We start from the raw sequence: 17,136 nt of genomic DNA on the forward strand, positions 1-17,136 counted from the left end.
TGGCTCCATGTCTGTGGTTTTATTGGCTGAAGGTACAGTGACACCGGTTTTGTCCATCACCCGCTCTGCTTCTCAGAAATGTTTGCTATTTTCATAGCTTGAGTCATTGGTTGAGTCCTTGAATAGAGGTGTTCATCTCAGCCTTATTGTTGCTTCCAGCACATCCTGTCACTCTGTAAGCTGTACTGGAAGGATTTTGTGTTTAATGGGGTTTGTTTAGTGTTTGACATTGCCTTTGGCTTGTGGAGCTGGGAACGTGAAACGTGTGAGAAGGAATTCATGACGTTCGATGATGCGGTGGTGAGCACAGAATGCAGCGTCCAGAGGAGGAGTGGTCCTTCCTGGGATGGTCAGCAGGAGCAGGGGTGGATTGGAGCTGGCGTTTGAGGCCTGGCTAGGCTGTGAAAGGAGACAGGAGCTTGCCTGTGGGGTGGCCTGGACAGGAAGTGTCCTCGGAGTAGACTAGCAGGCCCAGTAGGAAGCTGGGTCTGGCTGCAGGGAGGTTGCACATGTAGCCAGGCTACGGACTGGAGAGGCAGCCAGCCCTGTGTTGACCCCCTGTGTGTCAGGTAGAGAGTGTGGGCCTGATTCGTGGGACAGGTCTTCCTGCTGTGGCCCCGGGGTGACCCCGAGGGCCCGGCCCAGTGCTCTACAGGTGGATGGATTTGCTGACCACCTGTTCTCAGGGTTTGCCTTCCAGAAGAAACCACTGTCTGTCTTGTTCTCCTGGCTATGGACAGTATTCTCCCCACAAGTGCGGGGGTGCAGACAGCAGAGACTTGGGGTTCCAGAGCCTTGGGACTTGAAAGGGCTATCGTGTCTGTAGGGACCTGGGGTGCCCTGAGCTACATCCTGGTGGGATTCAGCGTGAGGGGCCTTCCAGCTGGTGTGGAGCAAACAGTGGGGTCGGGGGGTGTTGTCCATCTGCTTCCGCTTCCGGAGGCCCCATTGCCCTTGCCAGCCTACCCCGTCGGTGCCCGTTCCTCGTGCTCTCCCAGCGCCCGGTCTTGCAGCCTTTCCAGTCTTCAGCACTCCCTCAGTGCAGGTCAGACCACACCGCCCGCCGCTGCAGACCATCCCTACCATTTGTGGCTGCTCACAGAACAAAGGCCACCTCCTCTGCCAAGCCCGTGAGTGGGCACAGCCTCTCCCCGACCTCTGTCCTTTCAAGCTGCCAAACCAAGTGCCCTTGTCCTTCCTCTGAGCCTTCACTCATGAGCTTCCCTCTGTCTGAGCTTCCTCCTCCCGCACGAACACCTACTCATCCCTCAGAACCCCTCTCAGAAGCTGTCCCTCGTGAAACCACATCAGATCCCCTCCGCACCAGAGATGCTTCACGCTCTTTCTCTCCTGCCCTCTCCTCACCTTGCACGGTCCTCACCAGATTTCTTTCCTCTTTTGCATGAAAGTCCTCATGGCCTCTCGTTTCCCACCCACCGGATTCTAGCAGAAGCCCCTCAGGCAGGGAATGCGCCCTGTTTGCTGGCTCTCCAGTGGGCCGGGGGACCCTTTCCAGTGGCTCAGCGACCGTTTGTGACCTGAAACAAGGAGATGGGCCAGGAGGTGGTTCCAGGAGGGGCTGTGCTGCTGGCCAGGCTGGGTCTTCTGTGGCTGCCCTGCCAGAGCCTCATGGAGGACGTTACTCCGCGTCCTGGGGCTGCGCTTGTGTGGGCTGAGCAGAAGCTCGGCCTGGTTCCCCAGGAGCCTCGCAGGCAGAGGCCACAGGCAGCCCGTCTGGGCGGGAGTGGGAGGACAGCTGCTTACAGTGGCTTTGGTGACCCCTACCTCCTGGACTCCTCAGGAACGAGAAGCTAGATCTTCGTGGAATGTAGGAGACGGGTGTGGAAAATCAAGCTAGAAAAAGTCATTCTCAGGTTTTCAGAGTGTATCACCAATACTATGAGTGGTGTGAAATCTCAAATCCAGTCTCTTGGATTTTTTTTTTTTTAATGATTTTTTAAAAAAGATGTTTGCTGCTGCATTGGCCGGGAATCGAACCCGGGCCTCCCGCGTGGCAGGCGAGAATTCTACCACTGAACCACCAATGCTCCGGCTGTCGGCAGCTGTGTGAGCACCTCCCTTTAACCCCCGGACCAGCCTCCTTGTCCACACCCTGATTTCCAGAATCCGAGGCCATGCTCTGAGGCTGCCACATCAGCACCGCTGCAGAAACAGAAGCTTAGGCTCCAGAGCAGGACGGGGTGTGTGTGTCTTTGATTTGCCTTCATTCATCAGGACAGAAACCACCTCAAATCCTTCCTTCTCAGTAACAAGAAGCCCACTGAGACTCCAGGGGCTTCTCTGAAGTGTGGTCCCCACTCCCCTGTCCACATGGCGTGTGGAGCTGTTTCACAGCTCACAGGCTTCATCACAGCTTCCTGCTGGAGACTGGCCAGGGCTGGGGGTGCACAGGAGTACCCTGACGGCTGCAGGGCACATGGGCCTTGCCCCCGCAGCCAGGAAGTGGCGCATGTGTGGAGAATCCAGCTGCTGGTCACGCTCACCGGGCAGGGAGGTGCGCTCGGCTTCAGAGCAGCCTTGGCTGCAGCAGGCTGGGTGTGGTTGAGGAGCTGGCACCTGTAGCAGATCTCTGAGGGAGTCTGCCCAGAAGGAGCCAAAAAAAGCAGCCCTGCATTGGCCGGGAATCGAACCCGGGCCTCCCGCGTGGCAGGCGAGAATTCTACCACTGAACCACCAATGCTTTGCTGCTCTTTGGCTCACCTGCAGGGCCTTTCTCAAGGGGCTGTTGTCTGTGGACACTCAGCTCTGACATCACTGAGACTCGTCTGGCTGGGGTCCTGTTTGGGAATCCAGCAGGTTTATTGCACTGCTTAGGAAGTGTGGGCACCTGTGGAACTGCCTTCCTCCCGAGGCCCTTGGTTTGTCCACAGCCCTCAGGCCCCAGGGGTGGGAGGGGGGTTGGTGGAATCACACGCTATAACGGGCAAAGCAGGAGGCCCCCCACAGACCATTCATGCAGCCTTTTCCTGGCACCCCATCTCTGCTAGTCCTGCTCACCTGATGAGGGAACAGTCTCCTCCCCCCAGTCCATCTCATGGCGTCTTAAAACACAAGTGTCTCTACCCTCCTTGTCCTCTCCCCTATTACAGGGGATCCTAATGCTTTTCTGTTTAATTTGAAACTATCCCTCCGTGCTCCTTCCCACTGCCTCCACCATGTTTAAGCCCCCTCTTTCAGACTAAAGAGCTGGGGTGCTCTCCTTCTGTCAAACCAGCCCCCTCCCATGCGGTGCAGCCTCTCCAGGTCCCCACAGAGGCCTGCAGGCGCCACCCCATCACTGTAGACCTGTCGCCAGCTCCTCTGTCCTTTGATCTGTCTTCAGCCGCTCCTCCCACACCCTGGGCTCCTCACCGTGTGTTTTCAGGGCCCCTGCCGTTAGCCAGGCTCTTCCTGTGCCTAAGGTGCCCAGCCTTCCTTTCTTCATCTGGAAAATGCCAGCTCCTGACTCTAAGGTCTGACTCAGTTGGCAGCACCCTGGCCGCCCAGGGAGACTTCCCTGCAGCATCTGGCTTCTGTGGTGACACCTGTGTGCTGTGGCTACACCTGCTTGTTGTGTGTGGATCCTGCCTGTTGGATGTGGGCCCAGTTCAGCCCCGTCCCTGGAAATAATGACAGAGAACCGCCTGAGTGCCTGAATGGAGGGCTGAGCAAAGAGTTGAATGAAGGCGGTGGATCACTGCAGGTTTTGGTCCCCAGCACAACGTTCGCTGCCTTCTCAGAATTGGGGTTGGTCACTGTTCTTTATTCCATCTTCAGTAAGGGGAAACGGAGACCAGAAAAGGGGAAGGGAAAGCCAGCCTCCCCCAGTCAGCAGCGGAACTAGGGCAGGACCTGTGACTCCGATTGCTTTTTCTGAGCAGGTCCTCTGCACCCCTCGTCCTGGCGCCAGGCCCCAGGGCCAGCAGCAGGAGCAGGAGCAGCCTGATCCCACTGGCCTAAGACCCTCTCTTCTCTCTCTCCAGGCTAGTCCGGGAGTTCGTGGCCCAGAACAACACGGTGCAGATCAAGCATGTGATCCAGACCTTATCTCAGGAGTTTGCCCTGTCTCAGCACCCCCACAGCCGGAAAGGGGGGCTCATCGGCCTGGCCGCCTGCTCCATTGCACTGGGCAAGGTACGCCTTTCTCCTGGAGGGATGCACACACCAGTCATGGCCTTGACTGCCCCTGACCCCAACAGGGGGTTGCAGACCCATGTTTTCCATTTGCCATCCATTCTCTGCACACCCCAGGCCAGCAAGGCTGGCTCTGCGGCCTGCTGCCTGGTTCCTGGGCGTGGCTCCTAACCAAGAGGCCAACTTGCAAAGAGCCTTTGAGCCCAGCCCTCGGTCGAAGGTCTGAGCATCTCCGAGGGAGCCGGAGGCTGGGCTCCCGGGATCCAAATCTTTCTGAGTAGCGCTTGTGCTCCCGCCCCGTCACAGGACTCGGGGCTCTACCTGAAGGAGCTGATCGAGCCGGTGCTCACCTGCTTCAACGACGCGGACAGCAGGCTGCGCTACTACGCCTGTGAGGCCCTCTACAACATCGTCAAGGTGGCCCGAGGCGCCGTGCTGCCCCACTTCAACGTGCTCTTCGACGGGCTGAGCAAGGTGAGCCCTCCGCGCTCTGGCTGCTCTGAGCTCCTCCCCCGCCTCCTGGGCCTGACCCTCGGGGCCTTGAGTGCTGCCTCTCCCCAGAGGCAGGGGAGCAGATGAGCACGTGCTGCCAGGGATGCTCCTTATGTGTTGAATCTGATGATACATTGTTAAGATGGGCTTGTATTTGCTTCCCCCCGCATCTCTATTAATTTAATATTACTGCACTTTACAAAAGCATCAGTCCAGCACAAGTCGGGGGAAGACAGTCACTTGAGAGCGCTGACCTCCCTCATAGGAGGCGAGGGTGGCGATTCCGTGCTGTGAGTTGCGCAGTTGGTGTGACTCTGCTGCGACCCCAGGGACCACAGCCTGCCAGGCTCCACTGTCCATCGTGCAGACTGCGTTTCCCCTGTGAGGAGAGCACAGCCCGTGAACTCTGGAAAAAGCTCAGCTTAGAATGGCTCTGGGGTCCCTCTTAGCTCATCAGCGCCTCTCAGCCTCACCAAGTTTCCCTCCATCAAGTCATTTCTAGAGAATCAGTCTCGAAACTGCTCCAGCCGGGGAACACCAGTGGGAAGCAGCTGCGCTGCCGGTGGCAGCAGGCCCTGCAGGCTCCTGAGCAGAGCAGGGCCCCCGAGCGCATCTCTGCGCCTTCCCCAGTTCCGCGCTGCCTCCCCGCCTCCCCTGCCTTCCTTCCGTCTGTGAACAGGCTCCCCGAAGGCCTTGCTATAGGATTCCAGTGGATTCTCTGCCTTAATAAATTGACTGTGATCCTTTTTCCACCTCTGTGTCTCCCATAGTTGGCTGCTGACCCAGACCCCAATGTGAAAAGCGGATCTGAGCTCCTAGACCGCCTCTTAAAGGTATTAGTACTTGGTCCCCACTTTTAGCAGTTCCTTCTTCTGTCTGTCTGTGGAGCTTTGAAGCTCTATCATTGGGATGTTCTTTCTAGTTAAAATAATTTACATACAGTAATTGAGATAACATACAGTTCTGAGTATATAGAGTTACATCAGCAGCAGGATCAAAATACAGAGCCGTCATCGCCCCTAGCGTTCCCACGAGCTGGCCCACCCTGCCCCCCGTGTCGGGCAGTGTATGCTCGGCTCACTGGGCATTCAGTCCAGACCGCAGAGATGTAGGAAGGGTTTTGCCTTTTCATTGCTTCTGTTCCCCTTGATTCCCTCTTTCAGTCCATCTTTGCTTATCCCTCAGCCTGCCTGACACAGGCTCTGTCCTCCTCTGTGACCACCTGACCCCTGACGGCAGGCACTCAGCCAGGTCAGGCTCCCCAGCCCCCAGCAGCTCATGCGCCTTTGACCCCCAGGACATTGTGACGGAGAGCAACAAGTTTGACCTGGTGGGCTTCATCCCCTTGTTGCGGGAGAGGATTTACTCCAACAACCAGTACGCCCGGCAGTTCATCATCTCCTGGGTAAGATCTGGCCCTGACGCCGTTTCTGGCTGCCCGTGAGCCTGCCCTCTGGCCCACCTGGACGTGTCCCAAGGCTGTGGAGGCGCCTCGCTCTTGCCCTTCCAGGAGCCCCGATGGCACATGATCCCAAAACACGTTTCCTCAGCTCTGCCCCCAGAGCCCATCACGTTCGCCTCTGAAGCAGATGGGGCTCCTTCCTCGTCTCCGGAAACACCCAGATTTCTCTCTGAAGCCAGCCTCTCCTGCTAGTTGCCTGCCTTTCCCGCAGGTTCCCTTCTCCTCAGGGCCTCTGAGCTGCCTGGGGGTGAGAGCTCCGTTTTCCTGCACGCTGAACAACAGCAGCTGCAGCCGGCATGCCCTCCCCCACGGGACACCCCAGGGCGCCTCCTCGCCAGCGGTCTGAGGAGGCGGGTGCTTGGGCCATGACCTTCCCTGACAGTCTCCTTCCTGGGTCAGATCCTGGTGCTGGAGTCCGTGCCTGACATTAACCTGCTGGACTACCTGCCAGAGATCCTGGACGGGCTCTTCCAGATCCTGGGCGACAATGGCAAAGAGATCCGGAAAATGTGAGTGAGGAGGGGAGCACGGAGCTGCATACGCGTCCCCCACACACACGCACAGGTGCCAGGAGGACGTGAGATTCACTCTCCTCTCGGCGCGTGAGCTTCCCGCTTTGGAACGCCAAGAGCGCCTCCTCCCCCAGCCTCTGAAGTTATCCCTTAGACCCGGACGCCCGCGCCAGGCGGAGCAGAAACAGCATTGGGGAGGCTCCCCGGCCCAGGTGGCAGGGCTATTTGCCTTCTCCTTCTCTCACTGCAGGTGTGAGGTGGTCCTTGGGGAGTTCCTGAAGGAAACGAAGAAGAACCCCTCGAGTGTTAAGTTTGCTGAGATGGCCAACATCCTGGTGATCCACTGCCAGACCACGGGTAAGCACGTGGCGGCCCCGCGGACCCCCTCCTCCTCAGAAGCCCCCCTCCCCGTCCTGGACAGAGTCCTAGCGGCAGTGAGGGGGCCCCGCGGACCCCCTCCTCCTCGAAGCCCCCCTCCCCGTCCTGGACAGAGTCCTAGCGGCAGTGAGGGGGCCCCGCGGACCCCCTCCTCCTCGAAGCCCCCCTCCCCGTCCTGGACAGAGTCCTAGCGGCAGTGAGGGGGCCCCGCGGACCCCCTCCTCCTCGAAGCCCCCCTCCCCGTCCTGGACAGAGTCCTAGCGGCAGTGAGGGGGCCCCGCGGACCTCCTCCTCCTCAGAAGCCCCCCTCCCCGTCCTGGACAGAGTCCTAGCGGCAGTGAGGGGGCCCCGCGGACCCCCTCCTCCTCGAAGCCCCCCTCCCCGTCCTGGACAGAGTCCTGGCGGGAGTGAGAGACAGTGTGACGGCGGGTCCCGGAGCCATGGGGCCTTGTGGGAGAGATTCTGGTTCTGTCAGCATGGAGGCCTTTTCACTTGGTCTGGCCCTAGAGAGGGGAAGATCTGGAGGCCTTGCTGTCAGGCTTGGCATCAGCACCGTAAATTGAAATGCTTGGAGGCTGGGATCGCATAACTGTTTGTTTCTATTAAGTATCAAACCACCACAAAGTGTAACTCCTTCCCACGGCAGTCCCTTGTTACTGACCTCAGGCTTCAGGTCAGCTGGGCAGCCCTGCTCCCCTGTGCCAGGCCAGCGGTGGGGGGGAATCCCGTGACTCCAGTCCTCTGGAGGGTGGGTTGAGGCCAATGGTCTGTCGTGTCACTCGTGTCTGGCTGTCCAGCTATCACCTGTGCCCAGCAGTGACAGTCGTTCCAAGCGTCTCGTCACCCAGTGGGCTAGCCCTGGTGCGTTCATGTGGATTCAGTGGATTCCAGGAGACAGAGACGTCAGTGAGGCCGAGGCTTAAACCATCCTTTCTCCCACCTTCTGTTGGCCAGTGTTGCAAGGCCAGCCCCGGACCGGGAGTGGGGGAATAAACTCCCACTCCTGATGAGAGGAGCCGCAGTGCCCCGCTGCGGGGAGTGGACACAGGAGGGCGGAGAGCCGTGGCTGCTCTCACGGGCAGCCGCAGGACTATCGTCTGTGTGCCCCTGGTGTCCACGGAAGGAAAGGGCGAGAGCGCGGGAGTCCCAGGGGGCTGAGAGTCATGCCAGGCCTCAGCCCCACTGCAGGGCTCCAGCGCCTGTGGGCGTGTCGCTGGGCACCGCCACACTCACCCCAGAACCCCGTCCCCATAGATGACCTGATCCAGCTGACGGCCATGTGCTGGCTGCGGGAGTTCATCCAGCTGGCTGGCCGCGTGATGCTACCCTATTCCTCGGGGATCCTGACCGCCGTCCTGCCCTGCCTGGCCTATGACGACCGCAAGAGGAGTATCCTTCAGCCCGGAGAGCGGAGACAAGGGCAGCCCTGAGGGGCGTGAGGTCACCCTGGGTGGGGAGGGGGCCCAGGACCCACCACGGCTGCAGACACCCCTGGAGCAGGAGGCAGAGTGGAGCGTGGCCTGGGAGGGCCCAGGCGCCCAGGATGGGGCTGGCACCGCGTGCCAGAACCTCAGCTGCGTCCTCAGAGATCTAAGGGGCTCACCCAGGCCCGGGCTGCTGAGTCTCTGCTCCCCTGTGGGGTGAGGGATCAGGGAGGTGACAGGACAACCCCTGGGGCAGCAGAGTGGGCTGTCCAGCCTGGCTGCAGCCGCTCCTTACATCGGCGCACTCAGACATCAAGGAGGTGGCCAATGTCTGCAACCAGAGCCTGATGAAGCTGGTCACCCCCGAGGACGACGAGCCCAGTGAGCCCAGGCCAGTGGTGCAGAAGCAGGCAGGCCCCAACCCCGAGGACTGCGCAGCAAAGCAGGAGGGGCCGGCCAGCGGTGAGTAGGCTCTGCCTCCTGCCCCGACCTTCCAGCGAGGGCCCCCGGGGCCCAGAGGTCAGAGAACTTGACGTGGGGTCTCCCTCAGCCAGCCAGGGCTGTTCCCGAGTCTCAGCCCCTAGCTCTGGGAACAGCCCGGCAGGTGGGAACTGCTGCCTTCCTCCTGCAGGTGGGCACAGAGCAGAGGCGTCCCACCACCAGCGTCCAGCAGCTCCCAGGGGCAGGGGTAGTGTTTGAACCCAGCAGCTGGCCTCCAGAACTGTAGCTCTGAGCCCTTTCGGCCCCAGAGAGCATTCATTCTTTCCTTAGTCTTGTTCTGAGCTCAGCTGCAGTCGAGGTAGAGAGGCGTGGAGCCTGGCAGGAGGGCCGTTCAGTCTGCAGGCTCAGCTGAGTCTCAGGGGTGGACATCCAGTGACTCAGGAACTGCCTGCCTTCCTCTGCCACTCCTTCTCAGGGAAGGGGGTTCAGACCAACCCAGATGTGGTTCATTCGGTCCTTGGAAATTCTGCTCCTTTCCTTTAACGTTAATGTCTTGTTTATCCTTCACATGAGGAAAACTGTTTTTATGCCTATCGGAGTCTAGAGTTGGACTCTCTAAATGTAGAACTCTGAGACTTTTTTCCATGTCTCTGACTCTGTCCTCACCGAGAGGTCCCCGATCAGCCCTGGGATGATGTTCTCCTTTGCAAAATCAGCCGAAGACTAAACTGATGCAGAACCTACTGAAATCTTTAAGGCTAACGTTTGGAGGTCTGGAACTTGGCCCCCAGGAGCCAAAAGAGTTCCCTGAGCATTTTGTCCCTTTGGTTTCTCTTGAACCTCAGAGCAGAATGGCAGGCACGCGTGTCCTGTGGGCGTCCTCGGGGGGGCTGGCCTTCTAGAACGGAGCAGCACTGAGTGCTGGACTGTCCCAGGTGTCAGGTTACAGCAGCGCCCTTCGCGGTGAGCCAGCGCAGCAGAACAGCTGGGGAGGAGGAGCGCTCCGCTGGAGCATTGGTGGTTCAGTGGTAGAATTCTCGCCTGCCATGTGGGAGGCCCGGGTTCGATTCCCGGCCAATGCAGCTCGCTTAACCTTTTTGACAGCTTTCCTAAGCCTTCCTCAAACAGCTCCCTGCTCAGGAGAATCTTGGTCCTAAATCAGGACACATTCAGGCAGCTTGGTTCCAGATTTTACTGCCTCATAAACAGCACTTCAGCAGACGCAGAGCTCACTTTATAGTAGTTCCCAGAAATGGCACTGTCGAATTCTGGGGCTCCACAGCCACTCCAGACCCGCTCAGCTGGTCACCAACCACCGCTTTCCCAGCGTGCCAGCAGAAGGTGCCAGCAGTCCGAGAGAGTCAGCATTTCTTTCTCAGTCCCCGGCTTCAACCAGTGCTGACGCTCACTGCCCATCTCTTCCAACCCGTGAATGCAGCAGCTTCCTGCCTGGTCTCTCTCACTTGGTGCCCCATCCCCCCCCAGCCTGTGCCGTGCACCCCACGGCCCATCCCGGGCGAGCCCCCAGTGAGGCCTGGCAGCCAGGCCCTTTGCACGTGAGTGCACGCACACTCACACACGCACGCCCCCTCGCTGTCACATGCACGTGCTTCTCCTTCGCCCCTCCCCACAGGGCTCCGGCCAGGGCGGCTCGTGCTCAGTTGGCTGCCCCCGCCCGCTCTGCTTGCCCTGGCTCCCTCCCCCGACCCTTCTGCCTGAGGAGTCCACAGCGCAGGGTCCTTTCTCTGATTCTGAGCTCCCCGGCACTTGGCGCCTCCTCCCCGTCCCCCATGACGTTTCCTGATTGTCTCGGGCATCACAGTCTACACTCTGCGGTCAGACCTGCCTGCCTGCGCATCCTGCCCTGCTGACTTCATGTCTGTCACCCTTGGACAAGCCACTTGGCCTTTCTGTGCTTCAGCGTTCTTATTCATTGACTGGAGCAACAGTGATAGTACGGAACCTATGGTGTGGCTGTGAGTTTCAGAGACTTTTTGCATGTAGAGAGCTCTTAGCACATGGCGTGGGTCACACTCCCAGTAACAGGTGCTTCCGTGTCGAGTTGTTTTAAGGTCTGTTTATAATGAGACCCACCACTTAGCACGAGTGTCAGGGGCAGGACTTTGGCTCCCTTGCCTTTTAGCATTAGCTTTGCGCAGGTGGTAATGGGCCTCTGATGGGTCATAAATGAGGGATTGTAGTGGTTTAGGGATGAAAGTTCAAGCGGTGAGTGAGGAACACAGCTATAAATACAATTTCCAGTGGCGGACCGGTGACCTCCGTGGGTGAGCGTTGAATGGAGTCCACCCATTTGCAAAGCTTTGATGGGATTGGGTGTTATCAGCACTGCCGATCCAAGTGACTCCGATCCAGGACCTGCCTGCAGAGAGCTCAGGGTCGGATCCTTAGAGGAGTGATCACAGGACATTGGATGTGGCCACAGCGGACTGGGGGCACCCAGCCAGGCTTCGTGGAGGGTATCTGAGCTGACTCTTCTCTCTCGTTCCCTTCTGCTCTCCTTTACCGCCCTCATTTTCCACTCTGGTCACGAGAAATGCACATTCCCTGGAGAGATTTTGGAACAACCAGACGCTCCTACTGGGAGAAGGTGAAGAGTAAACACCTTAAATACAGTCACTGTTTGGTAGATAGCAATACATTTGGCAGCATGTGCCAGAACATTTAAGAATTTGTCCTCAGGAAACAGAGACATGGGTCAGGTTTTCCGTTTTAACCCCTGAACACACATTGGCTCCTTTATTGTACTCACAAGACTCCGGGGAGGCCCTGGCCTCAGCACGTTACACAGGTGAGGCAGAGGAGTGACGGCAGGTGACCTTCCCAGAAGTCACACAGTGAGAAGGCAGGGGAGTCAAACTGAGACCTGGGCCCAGGGGCTCCTGAGTCTGGAGATGGGAACAAAAGGGCAAGTGAAGATGCTCAGCTTGCCTGGGACCCCCAGAAGCACAAAGTAAAACAGTCTCATTTTTACTCATCGATTGGACAAATACTGTAAAGATCACTAGTATCCCAAAGCTTCCAAGGCAGAGGGTGGACTGAACAACTGCTGGCATGTGTGTGCACCCTTCCTAAAGGCCAGCCTGGCGAGGTCTCTTCAAACCGCCCGGGTCTGACCCTCCTACTCAGCAGCCCCCTCTAACGGGGTTCTGGGGAAGCAACCTACATCTTTTCTGGGCACGGGAGACCACAGCAAACCCTGAGGCAGACTCTGCTCAGGGCCAGCACTTGCAGGACACAACTGTGATGAGGGAGTCCAGAGGACGCTAAAGAGCCCACCCCCACCTGGTTCTGGGGCAAAAGGAAGCAGCTGTGAGGTCTCAGAGTGAAAATAGGAAACAATGGAAATTCATCTGCAGCCAGTTTTTAACATTGTATCATTTCATCGGAAAAGGCGATCCCAGCAGGTGGGAGGGAGGGAGTCCCCCAGCAGCAGGGAGCCCCAGCCGGTGGTTCCTGGCAGGCCCACCCAGACTGCCCAAGGTGTCTGCCTCACCTTCCCCCAGGCCTGTTCAGGTAATTGGACTCTTTCCTGAAGCATCTGCACCGTTTCCCATTTCTACCAGCAGTGTATAAGGTTCCAGTTTCTCCGCCTCCTCACCATCACTTGCTATCAATATGTCTTTTATTTAATGGGTGTGAAATGGCATCTCATTACAGTTTTGATTTACGTCTCCCTGGCGGCTTGTGATGCTGAGTTGTTCAAGAAGTCACTTTTAACATCTGTTGCCCTTTAGCCAGCAGCCCCTTCTGAGATTTCCCAGATGCGTTCAGCACTGATATCCCTGCTTGTGAGGTCACTGTGCCTGAGAACCTACAAGCATGCATACCATCCAGAAGCTTCAGGGAACCACTAGGCATTGGGTCTTCAGGGCCCCAAAGCCGCATTCCTCTCCAAGAGCCAGAATCAAGGTGTGGGATACTAGAGGGTCTGTGTGTCCTTGTGAACAGGGGCCTTGTTCTTCTAAAGGCCCCAGTGACCTTTATTGTGATGCCTCATTCCTCTTTCTCTCCCCAGGAGGGCCTGATGGTTCTTGTGACTCTAGCTTCAGTAATGGCCTCAGTGTCTTCACTCCAGCCAAGTAAGTGGTTTGTGGGCCAGAGTTGTTTGTGGAGAGCTAGCAACCTACATCTTTTCTGGGCACGGGAGACCACAGCAAACCCTGAGGTAGACTCTGCTCAGGGCCAGCACTTGCAGGACACAACTGTCTGATGAGGGAGTCCAGAGGACACTAAAGAGCCCACCCCACCTGGTTCTGGGGGACATATTGTCTCTTGGGAAGGACTGGAGGCTGTGAGAGATCAGTAAATACAAGGTATAAGAGTGTAGCTCTGGGCGACTCAAGAATCCGCCTGCCAGTGCAGGAGACCCAGCTTCAAACCCTGGGTCAGGAAGATCCCCTGGGGAAGGAAATAGCAACCCACTCCAGTATCCTTGCCTGGGAAATCCCATGGACAGAGGAGCCTGGCGGGATACAGTCCGTGGGGTCACAAAAAGCCAGACAGGACTTAAGAGACTAGACAACAATGAAGAGTGTAGGTAACGCATGGTGACCACAGGGGGACCTTGCAGACACTTTTGCCCAGCCCCCTTTGCTTGTCCAGGATAATGTGAGGCCGATGCAGCTCTCTGGGAGCACACTCGGTGATTGAGCCGGAGTGTGCACAGGCCGGGGGCGCTGGCTGCAGTGGCGCTACCTTCCACGGGGGGGCGGTGCAGGCCAGGCAGGGAGGTGGCCACCCCAGGCAGCCACGCCGTGCTCTGCAGGCAGATGACGGTCCCAAGCAAGCAGATGACGGTCCCAGGCAGCTGCTCCGCGCTCTGCAGGCGGATGACGGTCCGGGGAGAGACTGGTCACCACCCTGACCCAGCCTGAGCCCCAGGACTGGCCCTCGGCCCCGCTTTGTTGGGCACAGCTGGCTACGGGGCTGGAGTGGATGGAGGTCCTCCTGTAGGGGGTTCTTGCCTCTAAATCCAACCCTGAGCACAGGCCCTGGGGACAGAGGGCACTCACAAGAGAAAACGTATACTCATCCCCAGGAGACTCTCTTCTCCGCAGTCCCTGAGGCTCTTCCCTCCGTTCACGTCGTTTCCTCACTGCCTCTTCTTTCTCAGGACCTTGGGGGTGTTTTCAGAGTGCTGACTGTAAATTTGGACTCTTCCTAGGGTCCCCCACATTGTTGGAGCAAGCCAGTGAGCACCATTCATTTGTTTGCCTTTAGTTTGTTGTCACACATCCAGAGCTTCTGTTCAACCCTGCAGTTTCCAAGAAAAAGACGTGGTCCCTGAGCTTGAGGTTTTCCAGTGCGGGGGCAGAGACGTAAGCAGGAAGTTATGGGAAAGGGTGGTGACGGTTGTGCGGGGCTCCGAGGGCGTTAGGGCCAGCGCTGGTGCCCCGCCGAGGCCTGCTGGAGCACCGGCTGCCAACCTCGAGCGCTCGGAGAGGCCTTCCTGGGCCCGGCCATGCCCCGCACTCTGTGTTGCATCGGCGGGTTCCGCGGATGTTTACATTTAAACCCCACAAGCTCAGTAGCAGTGCTGTCTCCACGTCAGGGGTGAGGAGGGACGGGTGGTCGGGGCTGCTGTAGAGACTGGGTTTAGGAGGGTCTGAGGTGGGCGCAAGGAGATCCAACCAGTCCATTCTGAAGGAGATCAGCCCTGGGATTTCTTTGGAAGGACTGATGCTAAAGCTGAAACTCCAGTACTTTGGCCACCTCGTGAAGAGTTGACTCATTGGAAAAGACTCTGATGCTGGGAGGGATTGGGGGCAGGAGGAGAAGGGGACGACAGAGGATGAGATGGCTGGATGGCATCACTGACTCGATGAACGTGAGTCTGAGTTAACTCCGGGAGATGGTGATGGACAGGGAGGCCTAGTGTGCTGCAATTCATGGGGTGGCAAAGAGTCGGACACGACTGAGCGACTGAACTGAACTGAGGTGGGTGCAGACCAGTCAGGGTCACTGGCACGTCCCGTTTAGACAGGGTGGAGGCTCAAACTGAAGAGGTGGCAGGATATGGAGAAAGTTGATAGGCTGGAGATGTTTTGAAGGTAGAATTGACAGAATTGGCCAATGGATGGAATGGAGTCGGGGGCGGGGGGGGATGAGGGGAGGGGACTTCTAGATTCGGGGTTGAGCCACCTCAGGGCATCCTGGTTTCATTTCCCAAGCTGAGCAGGAGGAGGAACGGGTGTGAGTGGGCCCGTCGAGAGCAGAGTTCAGGGCAGCTCTGGGCATCCTGCCAGAGCAGGTCAGGAGGCTGGTGTGGATGTGGGATGCTGGAACTCAGGGGAGAGGTCTCAATGGAGATGCAGGCAGGCTCGCACGCCCTGCGGAGGATCCGCTCTAGGAATCGGAGGGCCCTGGCAGGGAGGGCCATGTGGTCTCAAAGCCCCTCCGGTAGTGTGAGAGGACAGATGCGGGCAGGGGGCAAAGCTGGCGGCAGGAAGGCCTGGCGCAGCCTCGTCACTAATCTAGGCCACAGGGAGGGGGTGGTTCAGGAGGACCACAGATCAGCTGTGACCAAGGCCCCGTGCAGGGGGCACGGCTCCCCCTTCTCACTGGGGTGACAGCGGTTCCTCTGCCCAGAGGCTGCCCTGATTCCTGCACTGTGGCCGGGAACCCCTGGCTGGAACCAAGCCTTGCTTTATACCCATCATTCAGCAACAAATGCTAAACCAGCCTTTGAAATTAAAAAGCCAACGGAGAACACGCTATCTGGCGCTTTGTTTCCCTCAGACGGAGGTTTCCTAGTTGCAGCTGCCAATCTGAGTCACTGGCTATGCCAGAGACGGGGGCGGCCCCAGAGCTGGGAACCTGAGCCCAGCCCCTCCTGCTGGAGGCGGCAGCCGAGGATGGAGGCTGGGGTGCCTGCTCTGGGCGGTTGGTGCTGCCCGAAGCTGGCCTCTCACAGGGTCCCTGGGAAGCGTAACTCGGGCTGTGGGGTTCCGACGCACGCTCACCCCAGGCACTGCCTGCACAGGCGGGCCACTCCCACCGCATCCAGGCCCACCGAGGGCAGTGGCCCAGGGGGTACCCCTCCCGTGACAGGAGCATGCCCTCCTGGCAGACATGGTCAGCAAGGTGATAGTCTGGTGAGAGCTCTGGGCTCTGTCCCTGTACACGAGACTACATGTGGTGTTAGAGGGCCAGTGTCATCGGGGGCATTCAGTATAGGTCTTCTGGTATAGCTGGCTGCCGCAGGCAAGCAGAAAGATCTAGAAATCAGTGCTTCCCAACGTTTAGTACCTGCTGATTGAAAGATGTGATAAAGGTCTTTTATTAAAAAAAAAAGAACAGCTCTGAATTCAGAAACAGTTCCTTTTTTAGACTTACTTTCGTTCTGATTTGATTAGAGCTGTAACATTGGAGTGCCATAAAGGGTTAGATGTCACAGAAATAAAGTGCTGTTTCCCACGGAGACGCACTGGGCTTTATCAGGATGTGTGAGTAATAATAGCAGAACCTTTATTCCTGAAGTCAGTATTTTAACAGTCACAGTAGCGCCACACATCTGGAAGTCATAGTACATGTACACGTATGATCTTCATTATGAGAAATAAGTGGTGAGAATAGGGTTTTGCAGACACCATGAAATAATTCAGAAGCCCCCAGGGCCTGCAATGCGGGAGACCCGGGTTCAATCCCTAGGTCGGGAAGATCCCCTGGAGAAGGAAATGGCAACCCACTCCAGTACTCTCACGCCTGGAAAATTCCATGGATGGAGAAGCCTGGCAGGCTACAGTTCATGGGGTTGCAGAGTTGGACACAACTGAGCAACTCCACTTTCAGGAGTAACTAGACTCTCTGGAACTGGTACAGAAATATGTTCTAAGCTCTGAGGGAGCTCCGTTCCGTTCTCTGGGTAGGGTGAGCCAGGGTAGCGGGCGCACACCTCTGGCTCCAGACCAGCAGCTCAGAAGCTGAGCACCGGGCGCAGTGTGCCGCACTCGGAGGAGCCCAGGTTCCAGAGCCCCGGCTTCGCACGGAGCACGCACCAGGCCCAGACAGCGCAGCCAGCCCGCCGGTGGGGTAGCTGAGAGCGGCCCCGCGGAGGCGGGATCATCCGCTCTCCCTGTCCCCGGCACCCTGGGCTGTTCGGCCTCCCGTGCCCTTCACCTCCAGCCAGCCAAGGGACGTGGGAGCCCGGGAGAGCATCCCCGGCCGAGGGAGGGGCGTGCCAGGCCTCCTGGCCTTGGGCAGGTCCTGTAGTGTCCCATCTGTGCACCAGAGGGACTGCCTCACATGACCGAGGGCCTGTTGGCTGGTTGAA

General features: G+C 58.1%; 1 protein-coding gene and 3 non-coding genes across 4 annotated transcripts in view; 2 read left to right on the plus strand and 2 right to left on the minus strand.

Moving 5' to 3' along the window:
* VAC14 (VAC14 component of PIKFYVE complex) overlaps window positions 1-17,136 on the plus strand; it is a 79,329-nt gene that overhangs the window by 2,110 nt on the left and 60,083 nt on the right. Inside the window, exons 2-10 of the mRNA XM_068992409.1 lie at window positions 3,984-4,134; window positions 4,441-4,608; window positions 5,397-5,459; window positions 5,924-6,031; window positions 6,488-6,597; window positions 6,851-6,957; window positions 8,233-8,367; window positions 8,712-8,864; window positions 12,880-12,943. Coding sequence (XP_068848510.1) covers window positions 3,984-4,134; window positions 4,441-4,608; window positions 5,397-5,459; window positions 5,924-6,031; window positions 6,488-6,597; window positions 6,851-6,957; window positions 8,233-8,367; window positions 8,712-8,864; window positions 12,880-12,943 — 1,059 coding nt within the window. The remainder of the gene's footprint in view (window positions 1-3,983; window positions 4,135-4,440; window positions 4,609-5,396; window positions 5,460-5,923; window positions 6,032-6,487; window positions 6,598-6,850; window positions 6,958-8,232; window positions 8,368-8,711; window positions 8,865-12,879; window positions 12,944-17,136) is intronic.
* Window positions 1,978-2,048, minus strand: TRNAG-GCC (transfer RNA glycine (anticodon GCC)). Its single transcript has one exon. It is a non-coding gene; the product is annotated as a tRNA-Gly (tRNA).
* Window positions 2,631-2,701, minus strand: TRNAG-GCC (transfer RNA glycine (anticodon GCC)). The gene has a single exon. It is a non-coding gene; the product is annotated as a tRNA-Gly (tRNA).
* Window positions 9,855-9,925, plus strand: TRNAG-GCC (transfer RNA glycine (anticodon GCC)). Its single transcript has one exon. It is a non-coding gene; the product is annotated as a tRNA-Gly (tRNA).

This window comes from Capricornis sumatraensis, chromosome 20, assembly GCF_032405125.1.
Source record: "Capricornis sumatraensis isolate serow.1 chromosome 20, serow.2, whole genome shotgun sequence".
NCBI lineage: Eukaryota > Metazoa > Chordata > Mammalia > Artiodactyla > Bovidae > Capricornis > Capricornis sumatraensis.